Source organism: Plectropomus leopardus, chromosome 15, assembly GCF_026936395.1.
Source record: "Plectropomus leopardus strain MGB_pleo_1.0 chromosome 15, ASM2693639v1, whole genome shotgun sequence".
In the NCBI taxonomy this organism is placed as follows: domain Eukaryota; kingdom Metazoa; phylum Chordata; class Actinopteri; order Perciformes; family Serranidae; genus Plectropomus; species Plectropomus leopardus.
Genome location: NC_142190.1, coordinates 5,702,666 through 5,721,584, shown reverse-complemented (window position 1 = coordinate 5,721,584; position 18,919 = coordinate 5,702,666). Strand labels below are relative to the sequence as shown.

Genomic DNA, 18,919 nt, shown 5'->3' with positions numbered 1-18,919 from the left:
TTGGGATTGAACTGCTTGGACTTCTGTCATGATGAGCTGCAGGAGCAGAATTTGGTGAATTATTTAACAAAAAAAGATGCTGCCAATTATGTTGAGATTTTACAATGCGATATAAAAAAAAGAGGGTTAACAAAATCCAATTTATTTGCCGGTATCTGAGCATTTTTTAATACTTCTGAAAGATTACTGTAAGTCATTTAAATAGAAATTAAGGCCTTATTTATAGATTTACGAATTAAAGGCTATTTAAGGCTTTTTAAGGATCTTTGAATCACTATTTCTGTGTATATTATGTTTTATCTAATTGTTTCAATTTGGAATAAGTGTTGAAAGATTAATTTCGCTCTTTGACAGACGCAGAGTTACTGATACTGATGGAGGTATTTTCTTTGTGCTTTTAGGGACTCTGTAGAAAAGCGTCATCCGAGCCATCCGTCCCCAATCCCCGTCAATCCCATCAGCCTTCTGGGCCACACCAGACCTCCAGAGCACCACAGGAACCACCTGCCCCCTTCTTCTGGAGAACCCCAGAGGGACAAGGAGAACAAGGCCAAAGACAGGGAGAGGGAGCACTCCGACTCTTGGAAAGACAACGGCACAGATGACCATAAGCTCAAAGACAACCAGCACAGCGACAAAGACACGCCCATCATCCACGACGGCCGAGTTTCAGAGGACAAAGTGTCCAACAGGGGGACACCGTCACCCTACATCCGGCAAACCAGCCTAGAACGTCCCAACGGCGGGTTGAGCCGGGAGGCCCTGGAGAAGAAGATAGATCTGCCGTACGAGCACCAGAAGAAGAACAGTGAGGTCAAAGTGAAGGAGGAGCGAAAGGAGGAGCAGGACGGAGCCGCAGAGAGGGCAAGCGAGCACCCGACGCAGGCTCCCTCCACGCCAAATCTCCACCCTCCCTCCTCCATGCCTCTGCCCATGAGCATGGCAGGCGTTCACTCCATCAACAGCATCAGCAGTTTGGAGAGGACTCGAGTGGTGGCGCCCTTCATGGGCATCAGCCCCATCCCGGGAGCCGACAGGTTCCCTTACCCTGCCTTCCACTGGGACCCGATGAGGGACCCCTACAGGGGCCTGGACATTCACAGACGGGACCCGTTGGCGAGGGACCTGCTGCTGAGGAACGACCCTCTGCACCGGCTGGCAGCGCCGCGCCTCTACGAGGCTGAGCGCTCCTACAGGGACCGTGAGCCTCATGACTTTAACCGTGACCACGTGCACCCTCTGGCGCTGGAGCAGAGGAGGGAGCAGGAGCGCGCACATCTGGAGGAGCGCGACCGCCTCAACATGCTCAGAGAGGACTACGAACACGGGCGCCTACACCCGGCAATGCACCACCCTGCCCTTGACGGACACCTCCCACACCCGGCCCCGGGCCTCATGGCGCCCGGGCTCCCGGGCATGCACTACTCAAGGGTCAGTCCCTCAGCTGCGGCAGCGGCCGCAGCAGCTGCCGCCGCCGCAGCCACCGCCCATCAGAACGGTATCCTGAACAAAACGCCACCCACCGCCTCTCTGAGTGCCCCGCCCCCGCTCATCCCCACGCTGGGCCCCCGCCCCGGCTCACCCAGACGGACTACTCCCCTGGCCACAGATATCAGAGACAGACCGGCTCACAAAGACATCGAGGCACGGTGAGCTGAGCCTCAGTGCCCCCGCAGCGCCGTGCCTCACTAACACTGAACTCACACCCAGCACTTAGCTTTGGGCAAAGCCAGACTGTAACATAGCTGTGAATAACTTATGTGGGCGCAGACGTTCCCGCAAAATGAATTGTTTTTGTATAAAACTAAAAAGAGACATTAATCATGGAACAAAAAAATCAACAACAAATTTTCAAAGATTTTTTTCGGGTTTGCTCCAGCTTTTTGTGTGCGTTCTTTCTCTTGTATTAAAGCGACGCGGAGTCAGACTGAACAATTTTTGGAATGTACAGGTACTTTAGCACTGACGGACAGCAAAGTGTGTAGATAACGTGTACAGTCGCTGTGCTCACTCTGTATGGATTAAAAATCATGGTACAAATATGCAAAAGGGTGTTTTGAAAGCTTTACTTTGAACACATGTAAATAGAGGAGTATTACAGCAGTGATTCAGAATGTGCTTTTTGCTATTTTCTTTTTTTGTTTTCTCGGTTGACGCAGCTGATTAGCATTGTACCAGAGACCCCATATTTCAACTATGCAACAAAATGTCTGGGCTCCCTTTCTGAAAGCTGGCCTTCTCACCACTACTGACTGTGTGACAATGAAAGGACGAACAGCTGTATTCTCTCCACAACTCAGACACTCACTCAGTGCGTTTACAGGGTGTCAAAAACGTCAAATTACTGTGTCAGTCCGACTAAAACTGGACTTTTAAAATACATGTAAACATGCTGGTCCAACTGAAATCATACTAAGCTGAATTTCTCTAAATTGGACTAACACAGCCAGATAATTCATCTGTTAACGGAGCGACTCCTTCATTACTGGAAATTATAATAATAACAATAGGGACCGTTCGTTATTTATGAGGGGGGAAAGGGTGCTGCTAAATGGGTAAGGCACTGAAAAAAAAGCACTGTTTTCTATTTTGACTTACGTGAGGGACACACAATTTTAAATGGTGTATTTCTGGTATTTGTTATTTATCTTCTCTAATAAATAAAGTACACAGGGTTCCTGCAGATTAATGCTAAGTAGATTTTTTTAATGTCTCATCAGTTTTTAATAGCCAAAATTAAAGGACACTTTTTTTGGGCCAAATTTTTTGTTACATTAAACACGACTTGTTTTCGTTCAGTGAAGAAGTTAAATTATCTACATCTAAAAGTGGAACACATGGAAGGCAATGCACAAAATAAAAGTATTAATTTGGTTCACGAACAGAGGTGGGAAATATAGAACATTTTTGGCTGTTTTTTGGGGGAATTTCGTTTTTCTCAATCAGCACACGAGATTCTACTGCGTGGATTCCCATCATGACAAATTCAAGAAAATTATTATTATTGTTATTAAATTATTTAACACAAAAAAGGTAGAAATTATTTTCATGTTTTACAATGCAACGTAAAAAATTAAACTCAAAAGTAAACTCCAAACTTACCATTTCTGAGCATTTTAAGACTTTTGAAAGATTGATTTAAGTCAATTAAACACCAAATAAAGCCTTATTTTCAAATTAATGAATTCAATGCTTTTTAAGACTTTTTAAGGATCTACAGGAACCCTGGTACAGTCCCTTAGGGTCAGATTTAGGTCAGAGTGTAGATGGGGCGTATTTTAGCCACCTAAAAAAAAAATAAATTAATATCAGTGTAAGAGTACACTATATTTGAGTATTTGTTCCTCTTAAACGTACACAATAGCTGATGGAGGCAGCGTTAGTGGATAAAATGACGTTTGTTTTTCAATAAAGTCCAGTATTTTTGATATAATGGCTTAAAGTCTGCGTCGGTAAGGGCTTCGTAACTGCAAGGTAAAGCGGTGAAAACACTACGTACATCGTGTAAACTTAAACTGAAATTTTCTTTTAGGTGGCTTAAAAATTATCAGTTAATGCAGAGTTTGCTCAGCGTTATTTGATTAGACGTATTCTATCCGAAACTTACTGTAAATAAACACTGTGATTCGGTCTATAGCGGCGGGGCCACGTACAGCCCGATATTATGTCAAACAGGCCAAAACCAGTAAAACCATCAGATATTTTACAGTTTAACAAACGCTGATACAGTAAAAATGTTTGATTTTCAGTAAAGGTATTGTTGGGGATTTTTTTATTGCGCTTTAAATTTTCAGATTTGAACTCATTTCAAGATAAATTTTATTTTGGAATATTTCTAAATTTTTATGATAAAATGGTTGAATTTTGTGTCTGTATACCAGTCCAAAGTCAAGAATTGATTATTTAATTTTTATTACCAGCAACCCAAAAAAATCAAAGAAAAAAGACATTTTACTCAAAATTTAGTGGTATTTACATCATAATTTGTGGGAGATAAAATCACTCGGGCTGTGGCTCGAGTATTAATGACTTCTTTGAAATTTGACATCAGATTTGAGAATCTGGCACCTTTACTTTAATTTACACAAAAGAGACGTTGATATTAAAAAGACAAATAAATCTGACTGACGAAGAGAGTTGTGACAGTTTGCACACAAAAAATTGGTAAACTTTTAGTGTATGTTTGACACCCCTGGTCTATAGTGGCGGAGTCGGACATAATTTAATCAATAACTCAATTCTAGCCCCGGTGCTTATGTACTGTGACAGCACAGAAGTCCAATTAAAGGCCTAACGGAGCTTAAACCGTAACTCGACTCAACTGTCCGTGTAAACGTACTGAGTGATCCACACAGCAATTTGGATTAATCAAAATGTTTTGAGATTATTTTTCAATTACGATCAATTGTGGTGACAATCCTAGTTGATGGAGGAATTGCATTTGAAGATGTTCGTCGTAAAAAAGCCAGCAGCACAAACTCATTTTCCTCGTCTCGGTCTCGTTTTGGGGAGAATGCAGCACATTAAACACCATGACAGCACATTTGCCCAATTGAAGGAGTGTAAAGTAAATGTTTTGGAAAATAGGTTCTGTTGGTCAAACAGTGTATTAAAGTGCTTTCCTGAGTTGTTGTACCTACAAAATCAAAAGACAAAAAAAGCAAGTCTAAACTATGGACAGTTTGTTTCTAATGAGCAGAGATCTATTTTAGTAGTCCACTGAAGGTTTAGTTGTGCGCTTCAAACTCTGTGATATCATGTCGTGCAGTGTTTTTTAATCCAACATAAAAATGTCCACCGGAGCCATAGTGGTTAGTCGATGCGTATTGCAAAAAGATTGTTAAATGAGATTTTTCTTTTTTTTTCTCTGTTTTTTTTGCTGTTAAACATGTACAGGGGAAAAAAGTGAAGTCTTTCTAGATCATGTACAAAAATGAGAAAAAATGAAGCGACTGAATCTTCAGCATGCTCCTCATTTAAACTTGTGTTATGTAAATTGTGCCATGTTATTAAAAAATGTGTACTAACTCTGTCTGCGGGGCTTTTATTCCTCCACCTACAGCCACACCCACTGAGCCCAGTAAACAGGCCATATTTCTTTTTGACACTCGCTTACACAGTTAATGACTTTCCACATTAGACTCCAGAGAGGACAAACGCTCACTCGCGTCACGAGTAATCTGGAGCGCTCCTGACGGTGGAGATATAAAGTGGATTTTGTCGCTTTAAGGAGTCACTTCTAATCATGTTTCTCCCAGAGCTAAGTGCTGTGGGAAAATCAAATATGACAATATCTTTGACCAAATGCCTCGACATTAGGGACGATAACAATTCATCAATGATTACTGAATCAGTTCAGTTCAGTTTTCAGTTCAGTTTTATTTATAAAGTCCATTATCAAAAAACACAGTTTGGCTTTACAGCATTCGACATCCCGCCGCCTTTAGACGCTCACATCTAAGGAAAAAGTCAAAATAAAAAAAACCTGTCATGGAGGGAAGAAAAAGAAGAATTAATCAAATATGTTAAATTTATCCAATTTATCGATAGGCTACACAATGCCGTCAAAGTATAAGCAATATGTTGCTGTGAGCTTTGATTTAGGAAAAATACTTTTGCAATTATTTGAAATAAGGAAGGTTTTTATGTGTTTTTAAAAAAAATAAAAATAATGATTAATTGATTGATAGTTGATTTTATCAATAAACAACTAAGTGCTTAAAAAAGCTAGGGAACACATTTTAAAAAACTTTGTTTTTAACTGTCATTATTATACATTTAAAATTATTTTACAGAATTATAATTTTATGATTAATAAAATAATGAATAATATAATAAGTGATTTAAAATGTTTTGCTTTTTAAGCACTTTTTCAGATGTTGTTTTTGTTTTTAATTTTGGTTTTATTTTATAATTTTTTAGGTAATTATATTTATTTGAATAATTTCTTGGCTAATTTCTTTTTAATTTACTCATTGCCTTTTTCCTACGTTTTTGAAGGAAATCAGGTCAATATGCTCAGATTTTAAAGAGTTAATTATCCGTAATTTGGATATAATGACTGTGGGGGAAGTCAAATAATAAAAGTTGAAGTATGAAAAAATTAAATCACTTTACTGTAACGCAGCCTGTAAAACCAGGAAAAGACACTTTGAATATCTTCTTAGATGATATCTATTCTCGTATCATGATATTGATATATCAGATATGTTGCTCAATCGTAGATTCAACATTCGCCTGAAGAGCCTAAATATAAAAAATGCCTCAGTTCTCCATCTCAGCTGCACCAGCAGGTGCCGACTTGCTAGAAAATTGCTTGGCAACGGTTAAAACCGCGGAAACATCATGCATCACACCACATCAGCTACCTGGACGACTGAGGGTTTGCGCTCGGTTCAATAACAGCGCTTTAAACATCAGCAGCCCTGACTGGTGAATCATAGCACGGCACTTGTGTATTCATCAGAGGATGCGAGAGTTATTGACATTCCCATTACACTGAATAACCGCAGCATCCATGCCCCCGCTCTGATTGATGTTTAGCACCGCGGCGCCCAGGTCACGCATCAATCAAACGCCCGCTCGATCCGTCACTGGTGGGAAATGTGGATTGCCTGTATTTCCTCCTGCCAAGTAAATGCCTCCTGCTCCAGGGACCAACACGAATTTTCCTTTCAGACCTGCATGAAGTGCTGTCAGGACAGTGAGACGCAGTTCGGGCTGAGGACCAGCAGAGGGCGCCACACTAACACACTCGCTCTCAGCCCTCAAGTGCTGCAAGAATATCGGCTGCAACCAGCGATTATTTTCAATGACGCTGCAACAATTTGCCAATTAATCAATTAGTTGAGACAGAAAATTAATCGGCGACAATTTTAATAATTAACTTTTTTTTTTACCCTTTGACACCCTCTTATTTTACAGAATATATCTTTAAAAAACATTTTCTCATTAGTTTTTTCTCTTATTATGAGCCTGAAATCTCCACTGCAGCAGCACTTACATGCACATAACTCTTCAGTTTTATTACTAAAGAGATTCTGAAAAATGTGACAGTACAATATGTCTAAAATGTCATAGTATAGATTATTAAAAAAAGAAAGAAAAAAAGTCATATTATGTCAAAAAATGTCACTGTATAGCATGTAAAAAAAAGACTGTCATAGTATAGCATGTTGAAAAAATGAAAAAAGTAACAGTATGTCAGAAAAAAATGAAAAAAAAACAAAAACAAATGTCATAGTGTAGCATGTCAAAAAAATGTTATAGAATTGCGTGTTGAATGTAAAAAAGTAGTGTAGTATGTCAAAAAATTGTTAGTATAGTGTGTGGAAAAAACAGCAAAGAAGTCAAAGTATAGTATATCCAAAAAAATGCCGTAGTAAAGTATGATTATTTTCTCAGTTAATCAATAAGTTGTTGGGTCTAAAATGTTTTAAAATGGTAAAAAAAAAAATCTCAGTCAATATTTCCCAAAGATGATGTCCAAAAGTGTCCTGTTTTGTCCATAAGACATTCAGTTTACTGTCGTACACTGTAAAAAATAAACTATTTGTTTTAACCTAAAGACTTCAGGTTTCCTTCTGTTTTTAGGTTGACTGGATTTGAGAAGACAAATGTAATCAAAGCAAAATTACTCAACTTGTTTTCTCAAATTCAGTCGACCTAAAATGTTAAAGCAGCCATGAAACTTGATTTTTGAAGTTAAACCAAATAGTTTATTTTCTATAGTGTAGAGGAGTAAATAAACCAGAAAATATTTACATTTAAGAGTCCGAAATCTGAGAATTTTTATTTTTTTTTCCCTCAAAAAAATAATAAAATGAATTGATTAGTCCGTCCAGTTGGCTGGCGATTAATTGGCTGGTTGATGACTAATTGATTAATTGTTGCAGCTGAACAGATCAGTTTTCTGTCCATCGACTAAACGATCACCTCATCGTTTCAGCGCTCATCTCTCTGAAAACTCGGACTCCTGACCGGTCGGACCTTCACCTGCATACAGGTGTGTCGTCAGCTGTTTCTGAGCCGAATCTCAGCACCGAGCAACAAAATCCTGAACTGTCTGAGTAAACTGCTTTTGGATGTTGCACAGAGAGACGGAGACGGAGACAGAGACGGAGACAGAGACGGAGACAGAGACAGAGCGAGGCTCCAGCAACGCGCACAGGCGCCCACAGGCCAAATCTGGCCCCTGATAAGGTGCCGGGCGGCCCCCAAACCGTTTTCTAATTCACAGTAAAAATAAAGTTATTCACACGAGTCATTGTTTTTGTACTTTCAGCAAACAAGAAGGTGCCAGAGCGAATAAAACAGCATCAAAATAGAGCTTGTTTATCAAAAAAGTGCCAGTGGAGGATCCGCAACCCCGGACAGAGGTCCGAACCGAGCCCCTAATGTTCTAAAATCCTAGAAACGTCTGAGAAACATCCTAACATCTTGGGAATGTCCAAAAATCCTAAAAATATCCTAATGTACTAGAAACGTCCTTAAATCCCAGACACATCCTAAAACCTGAGAAACGGCCTAAAATCCTAGAAACATCCTTAAAACCTAGAAATGTCCTACAATCTGAAAAACTTCCTAAAATCCTAGAAACAGCCTAAAATCCAGTTAACATCCTAGAAAGGTCTTAAGATCTTAGGAACGTCCTATAATCCTACAAAAATCCTACAGTCCTAGAAACATCCTGAAATCTGTGTCCAAAACGTCCTGAAAAATTGTCCTAGTTTTCAGGATTTGTCCTAAAATCTGACAAACATCCTGAAAAATCAAGTTTCATCCTAAAATCATCAAAATGTCCTGAAGTTTGAGAAAAGTCCTGAAATTACAGAAATGTGATAAAATCCTAAAACATCATGAAATACTGAAAAAATTCTAGAAATGTCCTAAAATCCTTAAAACGGGGCCACAGGGCCGCTGCGTCCGGCCCCCTGTCGTCCTGTACCAACAGATAGAAATTAAATAATTGTAAAATCCTCATTATTTTGGGGGCAGGGGGACGTTACCCAGCGTGCCGACACGCAGACGCTCCTGATTAATGAGCGCTGACAGGTGACGACGAACAGAGGACTGAGGAGGCGAAACAGTCGAAACACGATCAGTCAGTGATGGATGTTTCTCAGACGTTTATCTGCTCAACTTCCAACTCAGATGTCTCAATTTGCTGCAGCACGTCAAATAAACGGCTAAAAATAAAGTAATTCAACAGCCGATGTTTTTATTAGAGAATCAAACTTCTGTAATTTAATTTAGTAGGTAATATTTTTGGGATATTTCAGAATCTGTGCGCTGAAAAGGTAAAAATATACATTTTTATTAGCTGCCACATCAGCTTCAGGTGGAGGTGAACGAGTTTTTACTATAATGAAATAAAATTTTGATTTTATCTGTTAAGTTGTTATTATTTTACTCATTTACATAATTCTGTACTTTTATTAAAATGCTGCAAAAATGGATTTGAGATGAATTAATGAACACATTTTACTTTGTTTACTTTATTTTTTTACTTTATTATTTTACTTTACTACGTGGAGCTGTGATGAGAAAAAATAAAAATTTAGCTTATTTCCTTTGTTACTTTATTAAAAAGTAAATGAATAAACTGAGATGTTTTCATGCTCTGCAGAGAAATGAAACTGAAAAGCACAAACACTGGGTTGATTTTAATAACTTTAAAGTATTTGAAGTGTGCATCCACAGATGTTTGAGAGAAATAAAAAGATATTAAAATGTACTCAGAAATTAAATGTATCAGTTTTCGACTCAGACGCAGAACTTGTTAGCCACCGTTTCCTCTCTGATAATCCCATCATCAGATTGAGCTGTAAACTGTTAATTTTTGTCATTTACACTTAAATTACCTGAATTTTTAATCTTTTATCAAACTTGTTGCAGATTAACATTCAGTTGAATCATTTCAGCTTTTCTCTTTGATTAGAAGTGTTGACTTCAGTCATTAACTGCCAAACTTGGTGTGTTTTGGTGCTAAATAATAATGTGTGGGCCAAAACAGAAATCAGCTTCAATGTTTTGAAAGACAACACTTTCTTAACCCTTTGAAGTCTGAATCAGCACCAGTTTTCTTGCATACAGACGCCTGTGAGCCAATTCCTTTTCTTTTTTTCTTTTTTTTTTTCAAAATCATGACAAAAAAGGCAAATGACAATGACCAATCAGACAAGAAATGTCCCACAAACTGGAAAAATTAGTAAAAGGGGACAAGATTATGACCTGAAAAATAGTTTTAAAAAGGTGGAGGAATATTAGAAAATTACAGGAACCAGAAAACTATATCTGTAATTATTATTATTCTATATTTGAAATGATCTTACAAAACAAAAATACAATAAATGGATAAATAATCTTATTTTTTTATTATAATATAATATAATATAATATAATATAATATAATATAATATAATATAATATAATATAATATAATATAATAATAATAATAAAATAATTGTATTTTTAAAATATATGTGTGTGTCTGTTTTCTAAATTAGTTATTTTCAGGTAATTTTCTTGTAACTTTTTACTAATTTCTTGCACATTTTTGGGCCATGTCTTGTTCATTGCTTGTTCAAAACAAACTTATTTCTCGGGTTTTAAAGGGTTTGAAAGTCGATGAGTGAATATTTTGTTGTTTTTTAATAACTACGATGCTGTTAAACATCCATGACTTATTCGACACGCGCTCTCGTCACTGTCCCTCTGCTCGTGTAAGGAGCGTTTTTGGCCACACGGTGGCGCCAGTGTTCCCTCCTCCGCTGTGAGCTTTAACAGAAGAAGCAACAGAGCGAGTTTTTGGGAGGATGCTGTTCAGCAGGTAACACTGAGGCGCTGCCATCTCATCTGACTGAGAGGAGAACCAGTTTGGCAGGCTGACTTCCTGTGACCAGCGTCACATGCTCGCTGTTTACCTGGACTGAAAGGATCACACACACACACACTCACACACACACATGCTGTCAGACTGGATGAGCGCCTCCACGCTCGTTGGGCGTTTCGCTCTTTTGTTTGAGCTCAGCTCAGAAGGCAAATAAAGCCGCGGTCCTCCCTGTCAGCTGTCTGAACCCTGAAGTCTGGACTTCATCCCAACGCGGAGCATCATCTGCCTGATCGCGGCGGCGGCACACGACACCAGCAAACAACAACCTCCACGCTGCTGTAAACAAACCGTCTCTGGGAAATGATGACATGTCTGCGGGTTATGCAAAACATGGAGGATCCTCTGCCATAAATCAGCGATGCTCAACCGATGGCTCGCAGGCCAAATCTGGCCCTCGGCAGGCGGCCGGGTGGCCCTAACAAAACACACCAACTCACAATAAAAACAAAGTGATTCACACGGGGAATTGTTTTGTACTTTTAGGATACAGACGGAGCCAGAGTGCCTTATTCATAAAAAAGTCCCCGTGGAGGATCCGCCACACCCCCACCCGTCCTAAAATCTGAGAAATTTCCTTAAATCTGAGAAATGTCCCAAAATCTGGTATATGTCTTAAAGTCCTAGAGATGTCCTAAGTCTGAAAAATTCTAGAAACGTCCTAAATGCTCTACAATCCTAGAAATACCCAAAAGTTCTAGAAACGCCCTTAAATCATAGAAATGTCTTATAATCCTAGAAACATCATAAAGCCCTAGATTGTACTAATGTCCTAGAAATGTCCTAAAATACCACATATGTTCACCAGTCCTAGAAATGTCCTAAGATCTGAGAAATGTCCTAAAATCCTTGGAACATCCTTAAATCCTTGAAATGATCACCAAACCTAGAAACACCCAAAAATTCTAGAAATAGCCTAAATTCATAGAAATGTCTTATAATCCTAGAAACATCCTAAAGTCCTAGATTGTCCTAATGTCTGAGAAAAGTCCTAAAATCCTACAAAATGTCCTAAAATACCACAAATGTTCACCAATCCTTAAAATGTCCTAAGATCTGAGAAACGCCCTAAAATCCCAGAATCGTCCTAAAATCCTTAAAACAGCCTAAATCCTAAAAATGTCCTACAAGCCTAGAAATGTCCTAAAGTCCTAGAGATATCCTAAAATCCTAAAAATGACCTAAAACATCTTTAAAATCTGAGAAATGTCCTTAAATCCTAGAAACATCGTAAAAACGTTCTACAAACCTAGAAATACCCCAAAATTCTAGAAACATACTAGAGTCATGGATTGTCCTAATGTCCCAGAGATGTCCCAAATCCTAGAAATGTCCTAAAATCCTAAAAATGACCTAAAACATCTTTAAAATCTGAGAAATGTCCTTAAATCCTAGAAACATCGTAAAAACGTTCTACAAACCTAGAAATACCCCAAAATTCTAGAAACATACCAGAGTCATGGATTGTCCTAATGTCCCAGAGATGTCCCAAATCCTAGAAATGTCCTAAAATCCTAGAAATGTCCTAAAATCTAAGAAACGTCCTGCTACAAATGTCTTAAAATCCAAGAAATGTCCTTGAATCTTACAAATGTCCTCAGATTCTAAAAACGCGTATGGGGCTGCTGCGACTGGCCCCGGGCCTCTTGTCATTTTAGAAAATTGGCCCTCAAACAAAGCAAGTTCAGTATTCGTGCCGTAAAAGGACTCAGTCTACCTGCGAAACACCTTCAGAGACTCTTCGTCTTTACGAACACACTCTTCACGTCCCCCATCACTCTAATCTTACGTCGTAAAATGCGCTCTGACTCCGGCTAATACGCAAACCTTTTTTCTGGAAAAAAGCAATTATGTGGGAATGCTCACGGTCTTTTCTCCCTGCTGACAACAGCTCTACTCACATCCAAACAAACACACTCGGCTCCTAAAAATACTCGCCTGTTTAGAAATGGGAAAACGGGTAAAATTCCCCTGATGTTTCACCCTCCTGAGAAAAAAAAGCCTATAAACACGAGCCCACCAGCACGGCTGTCGGATCCTCTAGCGGGATTAAAACGATGCTCTCAAACCGAGTTCATTCATTCATCATTAGTCGAATCATCTCGTGTTGAATTCTGGAAAGGATGAGATCAAAAGAGCGAGAGCTGGCCTCAAAAAAAGAAACGCCGTGTTAGTCAGCGGATCCAGCCCTCCACTGAACCCTGGGAAATTAGCATAATAATCTTTCACACCGGCTGCTCGCCATGGTCAGAGACAGTCGGCTGCTCTGGCTGCTCTGTAGGAGAAGATGAGCGTTTTGTATCGTATTTGCTTAAACTGTTATGTAAACGTTTTCTGACGGCGGGCTCAAGCCGACTGCAGCTGTACGCCCCTTTCCAAAATACAGATGTTTCGCTGAATTTAAAGGATTCTTTTGATCCTCCCGACTGTTCACGCCCCACACACACACGCTGTTTGAGGTCACAGAAAATGCCTCAGGCTCGGCCATTTACGCCGAAAAACAGTATCATAATAAAAATGTTCATACTGGTCAACATCGATGAGCATCGACAGAAAGTTTAAAGGCTGATTTTTGCTCCTGAGTGAAAGCTGAAGTTGGTAAATTGACAGAATATTTCACAGATCTGAGGTAGAGTCAAAACTATTAAAATCACAATTATGTCGATAAATAGACAAAGAGCGGCTCGGCGGATAGAGCGGCTCGGCGGATAGAGCGGCTCGGCGGATAGAGCGGCTCGGCGCATAGAGCGGCTCGGCGCATAGAGCGGCTCGGCGGATAGAGCGGCCCGGCGGATAGAGCGGCTCGGCGCATAGAGCGGCTCGGCGCATAGAGCGGCTCGGCGCACAGAGCGGCTCGGCGGATAGAGCGGCTCGGCGCACAGAGCTGCTTGGCGGATAGAGCTGCTCGGCGCATAGAGCGGCTCGGCGGATACAGCGGCTCGGCGCATAGAGCGGCTCGGCGGATAGAGCAGCTCGGCGGATAGAGCGGCTCAGCGGATAGAGCGACGCCACATGTGCGAAGCCCTTGGCCAAAAATCCAACGTTGTGCATCCCCAATTATCATTATATCAGCGCCACAAACGGTCTTAACCTTTAGGAACTGTGAGGCGCATTTTACACACTTTTCATTCTTCTTTTTTTTTTATAATTTTGGCTGTGTTCATGTATACAGCATAGATTTTGGGAAGATTGTGTATTTTTGTTCAATTTTATAATTTCCAGCTCAGCTCCTACCATAAATCTAAAAAACACTGTAAACAAAAGTGTTAAATTCGCAGTTAATTGCAAAAATGTGCCACTGAATCCCATTCAAACTGCATTGATTTATTTCTGGGCGTCACTCTGGGCTTTTGCCTTGGAATTTGTTGTTTTTTTATTTTCTACCTTATTACACAAATTTAACTGTATTTGACATATGGAGAAAATACATGCTGTTTCCACAGTCACAATCAATGTTACTGCAAATCCTAGGCTGTGATTTTTTAAAATCTACTGTAGTATATTAAAAATATTTGTTTGTGTGTATTTGTATCTGAAAACATAGTGGCATCATGACAAAAACCTGGTATTGAAAGGTGTTAATTCTTAAAAATTAATGAATATTTGAAATCTATGATTAGGATTGATAATGGTTAAAAAAAATAACTCAATGAAAGTAAAAAATAATATTAATATGTATTAGAATTTTTAAAGCTTGATTTTGAAAACACATTTTGTGTACAGAGCGATACAAGAGTGTAATATTAAAGTGGGCCAAAAGGGTTAAAATGGCAATAATCTTGATTATTACAATTATTTCTGGGACAATATCGTCTCAGATCAGCAGATATTGCGACGGGCCTGCCTTAGACCCTCTGACTGATAAATTGCTGCACATGTGGAAAACTGGAGTGTCTGAAAAAGTCACAACACACATAAGAAGCTGGAAAAACATCACAGAAGCTGTGTGTCAACATACTGCTGAACACACACGGAGAGCGGAGAAACAGGCGCTGCCTCTCTGCAGCAACAATGTTCCCACAGCCGCGACCTTCAGAAGACCAGCGCGCTGCAGAAAAAACGGAGAGTAACTGTTGTTTATCACCACTGATTAAGGCGTTTCTGTTTAACAGCCCTCTGGAGTCCTTCAGACACGGTGCGTTTTACTACTCCTGCTTCTGTATTCTCGCTTCTCAAACAAGATAGTCAAGGTTCATCACGCCGACCCAGATACCGAATAACTAACCGTGAAAACAGCGCAACTTAATCCTAAAGGTTTCATTGTGTCTCGTTTTCAGCAGGACGACCTTCACGCCGCCGCTGCAGCCGGGCCTCATTAGACGTGAGATTCAGACAGATGAACTTTAATTATTGCGGTTGTTCTTCAGCTCACGGTGAGCGCATCGGTACGTGAATGCAGAGTACAGAGCTGATATTTGGTGTCTGACCTTCTTGTTCCCCAGAAGCACACATCAGCGCCCTCAGTGAAGGAAATCATTTCCCCACAGAAATGCATCAGATCAGGAGCACAACAGCAGCTGCTGAGTGGAGCCGTCTTTGTGAAAAAGTGGAAAACAAGCGGCCGTACCCCAAAACGGTACCTCAGACCAGAGACAACCAAGGTGGATGAGTTTAAACCTGCGACATTTTCACTGAGACCTGCAAAGAGGCCGCAGATGATAATTCGCTCATTTGTGGTCCCTTACAAAAAACTGAAATGAATGACACAGGCTGATGTAGCAGGCTGAGACAAGCCGACAGGTAATTACTAAATCACATGGCTCAGTTTTTTTAAGTGTAACAATGAACCAAAAACGCTCCACTAGCATCCAACTCAAATGAGATCCAGCTCAGAAATGTTGAGGACGAGAATATTTCACTCAAGTATGACAACTTGTAAAAAAAGTAAAAAGAAGGTTAGTTAAAATGAAATTGTAATATATCGTAATATACGCTATAGTAATACTCAACATATCTCACTGAATTTGAATTAACCTGCTTACTTATTAATTTAAACACATGCTCTAATTAACTAAACATGTATATACACCCACATACCCAAAATCAAATATCTACATTTTTTTCAGTGTTATTTACAGAAAAAAGAGGATGTTAAACTCAGAAAAAAGATCATTTTGTGCAACCAAATAAAAAAATAGTAACCTCGGTAACCTCTTCATCCTAAAATCATGTTTTCATACAGCTGGTTAAACTGGTTTATGTTTGGAAATTGTTTTAGCTCCACATTAAATCTGTTCCATGTAGGGCTGCACCTAATGATTATTTTTTTATCAACTATTTTTTCAATAAATTGATTAATCTATCAATTATTTTTTTATTGATCTGTTTTTTTTATTATTACTCGATTAATATAACAACAAATTTACCAAAAATAACATTTGAAAACTTGTCATACACTGCAGGGCATTATTCCCCAACAAAAAATATCCCAGTCTTAACTGGTAATCTGTGTTTTACAGTCTGATATAAAGTCTCTCCAAAATATAATTAATGCAATTGCTTGTTCCACTCAAGTAAAAGGAATGTAGTGTAATCTACATTTAGCAATCCAACAGCAAAATACATAAAACAATGTAAAATTCAAGTCACTTTTAGGAGAAGTAACAGAACAGTTACTCTTTGATACAGTAACAAACCTCAAATCTGGCAGTCCAAAAAAACATCTTACAGTAAAATTACTGCAATCTGAATAACACTATAACTTTCTCTAACAGAAATATTTATAACTAGTACATTGTTTCTGCATCAAAATAGTCCAGCCTTAACTGGGCCTTAAGGCATACTGCTGCCTGCTGATATGAGTTCTGTATTTTAATATTTATAAGCACATATTTCACTCATTTATGAAGTTATACAAGCTCCTGCACAGCTGACAACCCTGTCCGGTAAATGTTTCAAAATAAAATGCTTTGTATCAGCAGCATTCTGTCCACAGAGACACAGTCAGATAGCTTTTGTTTTGAAAGGGAGGCAAGGAAGTTGAGGTAAAACAAACATCTTTGTATTTCCTCATCTCTGTGACAGAGAGAGACTTTAAACTGCAGGATAAAGCGGTACAGAGTCAACAAACGTGAGCGTCACGCACAAAAACGTGCTGCAGCTGACACGCAGCTCAGGCGCGTGCGAACAGTGTGCGCGCGCTAACTTGATACACGAGCGCCGAAACAAAAAGCAACACGATCGGCGCTGCTCGCGCTGTCATGACACGCGCTGCATGAAACGGTGCGCACTTTACGTGAATCCATGTATTTATGCGTCGCCGCAGCCCGAGTTTCATCGATTGATAAACAAAAATGTTCCTGGTGGTACCAGCACTAAGTTATGAAATTAAAAATTCCCTTTAAATTTTAACAACCCCCCCCTCCCCCCAAAAAAACCTTTAACTTTTTTTTCATTTTTTTTCCTGGTAGTAGGTTATTTTTTAACATCATTTATGCCCTTTGAAATGCCACATCATCTTTACATTTTAATTTTGACTGTAAGAATAATGAGTTAGTGTAATCCAGATATCCGAAAAACACAAAGTGGTAAAACCATTTCTTGCAAAATCGGTCATTGCCTTTTTCCCTAATGTTTTTTTCTTTTCCATAAAATAAGCCACTTTCCAAGCCAGGTGAACAAAGGGTTAAACAGCATGCGAAAGGTGTCTGAAACCAGCACAACAAAACCGACATCTAGGTTTCAAAGGGTTAACTGCTGAATCGGAAGCTACCAATCGGAAGCGAACTTCAGAGTGGTAAACACAAAATAACAAACAGAAAATCATCCCTCAAGCAGAGACCCAGTTATCTAAAGATCACCTCAAACCAACAGCAACAACCAGAGAAAGTCACAGCTGCACACCCAAAACACAAAAACAACAACAACAACTACAAAACCACAGATCGCACACAGAAACAGAAACCACATATTCACAGTCTCAGAAACAACAGCATCATCCACAGCAGCGGTAATGTTAGCACACAGCAGCGACAAAACAGCCAAAAGTCATGTTAGCACAGCAGCAAATACTCACCAAAGTCTGAAGTGCAGTTTGAACCCGGAGAGTTGGTCCTTGTCCTCCATAGATGAGAAGTCCGATATTCAACTCCAAGAGAAGCATCTATTTATGGACGGATTAAAAAAACGCTGCCCTAAAAAAAGGCATAAAAATGATCATTTTTGTGTTTTTTAACACCACACAGTGTCGCTGAATATAGTGATCACTTTAACGGGATCAAAACTTCCCTGCTAAGTGCGGAGGTTACCTGCGCTCAGGTGCAGCCAAACACAGCTAGCGTGCTAGCAACGTTAGCTAGCCAAACACTGCCGTCGAACTTTTTACCGAAAAAACAAAAACATTTAACATCCATCGATCGTGAGATAGTTGGATTTTGTGCTAACTTTCTGTGACACACTTTCTGTCCGAAATCAGACCGTAAAAGACGCGTTTATTCAGAAATTACGGAGAAATTACGGAGCTATGACACAAGAGACATTTTAAAAACAGTCCTGAAATTCAAATGAAGGGACTTCCTGTTGACGCGCATACGTCACACTCACGCAAGGCTGCGCATGCGCCGTACCGCGCTATTGAAATTTAAACGGGATTTACTATAACAAATATTTTGACTGATATTATATTATAGTAGTAGGAAAGTAATACATTTGAATTGTATTTATTTATTTGAAGCGAAGGGAAAACGCACATTATCATAATTATATATTTCAGATTATTTTACAGAATTAATATTATTTTTAAACACTTTTATCAGCTCATTTCTTTGTTGCTCATTGCCTCCCTCTCATGTATTTGAAAGAAATCAAACCCCGAATTCAGACTTGTATAAGCTCAGTTTTTTGACATCTTGTTCTGTGTTAAAACAAAACACAAAGAAAACCTGTCCTCAAATATACAGAGATAAATCACAGTATGAGGTTTCACTGCTGAGGTTCAGACAGTTTTTTATTCAAGGACTTTTATCTTGTGAATTGCAGCTGAGAAAACTTGTGTTGTAAACTTACTGTGGGACAAGGTCATTTTTAGGA

The 18,919-nt window shown here is 39.3% G+C and overlaps 1 protein-coding gene and 2 long non-coding RNA genes across 15 annotated transcripts in view; 2 read left to right on the top strand and 1 right to left on the bottom strand.

Annotated features, from left to right (window-relative positions):
* auts2a (activator of transcription and developmental regulator AUTS2 a) overlaps positions 1-5,032 on the top strand; it is a 449,370-nt gene extending 444,338 nt beyond the window's left edge. For all 13 annotated transcript variants that reach the window (XM_088088966.1, XM_088088967.1, XM_088088963.1 and 10 more), the window contains one exon: positions 402-5,032. In XM_088088966.1, coding sequence (XP_087945092.1) covers positions 402-1,653 — 1,252 coding nt within the window. In that variant the 3' untranslated portion in view covers positions 1,654-5,032. The remainder of the gene's footprint in view (positions 1-401) is intronic.
* A 132-nt stretch (positions 5,033-5,164) lies between these two features.
* On the bottom strand, positions 5,165-18,433 carry LOC121952525 (uncharacterized). The gene is made up of 3 exons (XR_006106450.2): positions 18,139-18,433; positions 17,907-18,024; positions 5,165-5,485 (listed from the first exon to the last, which is right to left on the bottom strand). It is a non-coding gene; the product is annotated as an uncharacterized LOC121952525 (long non-coding RNA).
* On the top strand, positions 14,869-15,915 carry LOC148187210 (uncharacterized). Its single transcript, XR_015779015.1, has 3 exons — positions 14,869-15,026; positions 15,169-15,212; positions 15,334-15,915. It is a non-coding gene; the product is annotated as an uncharacterized LOC148187210 (long non-coding RNA).
* Positions 18,434-18,919: the final 486 nt, after the last annotated feature.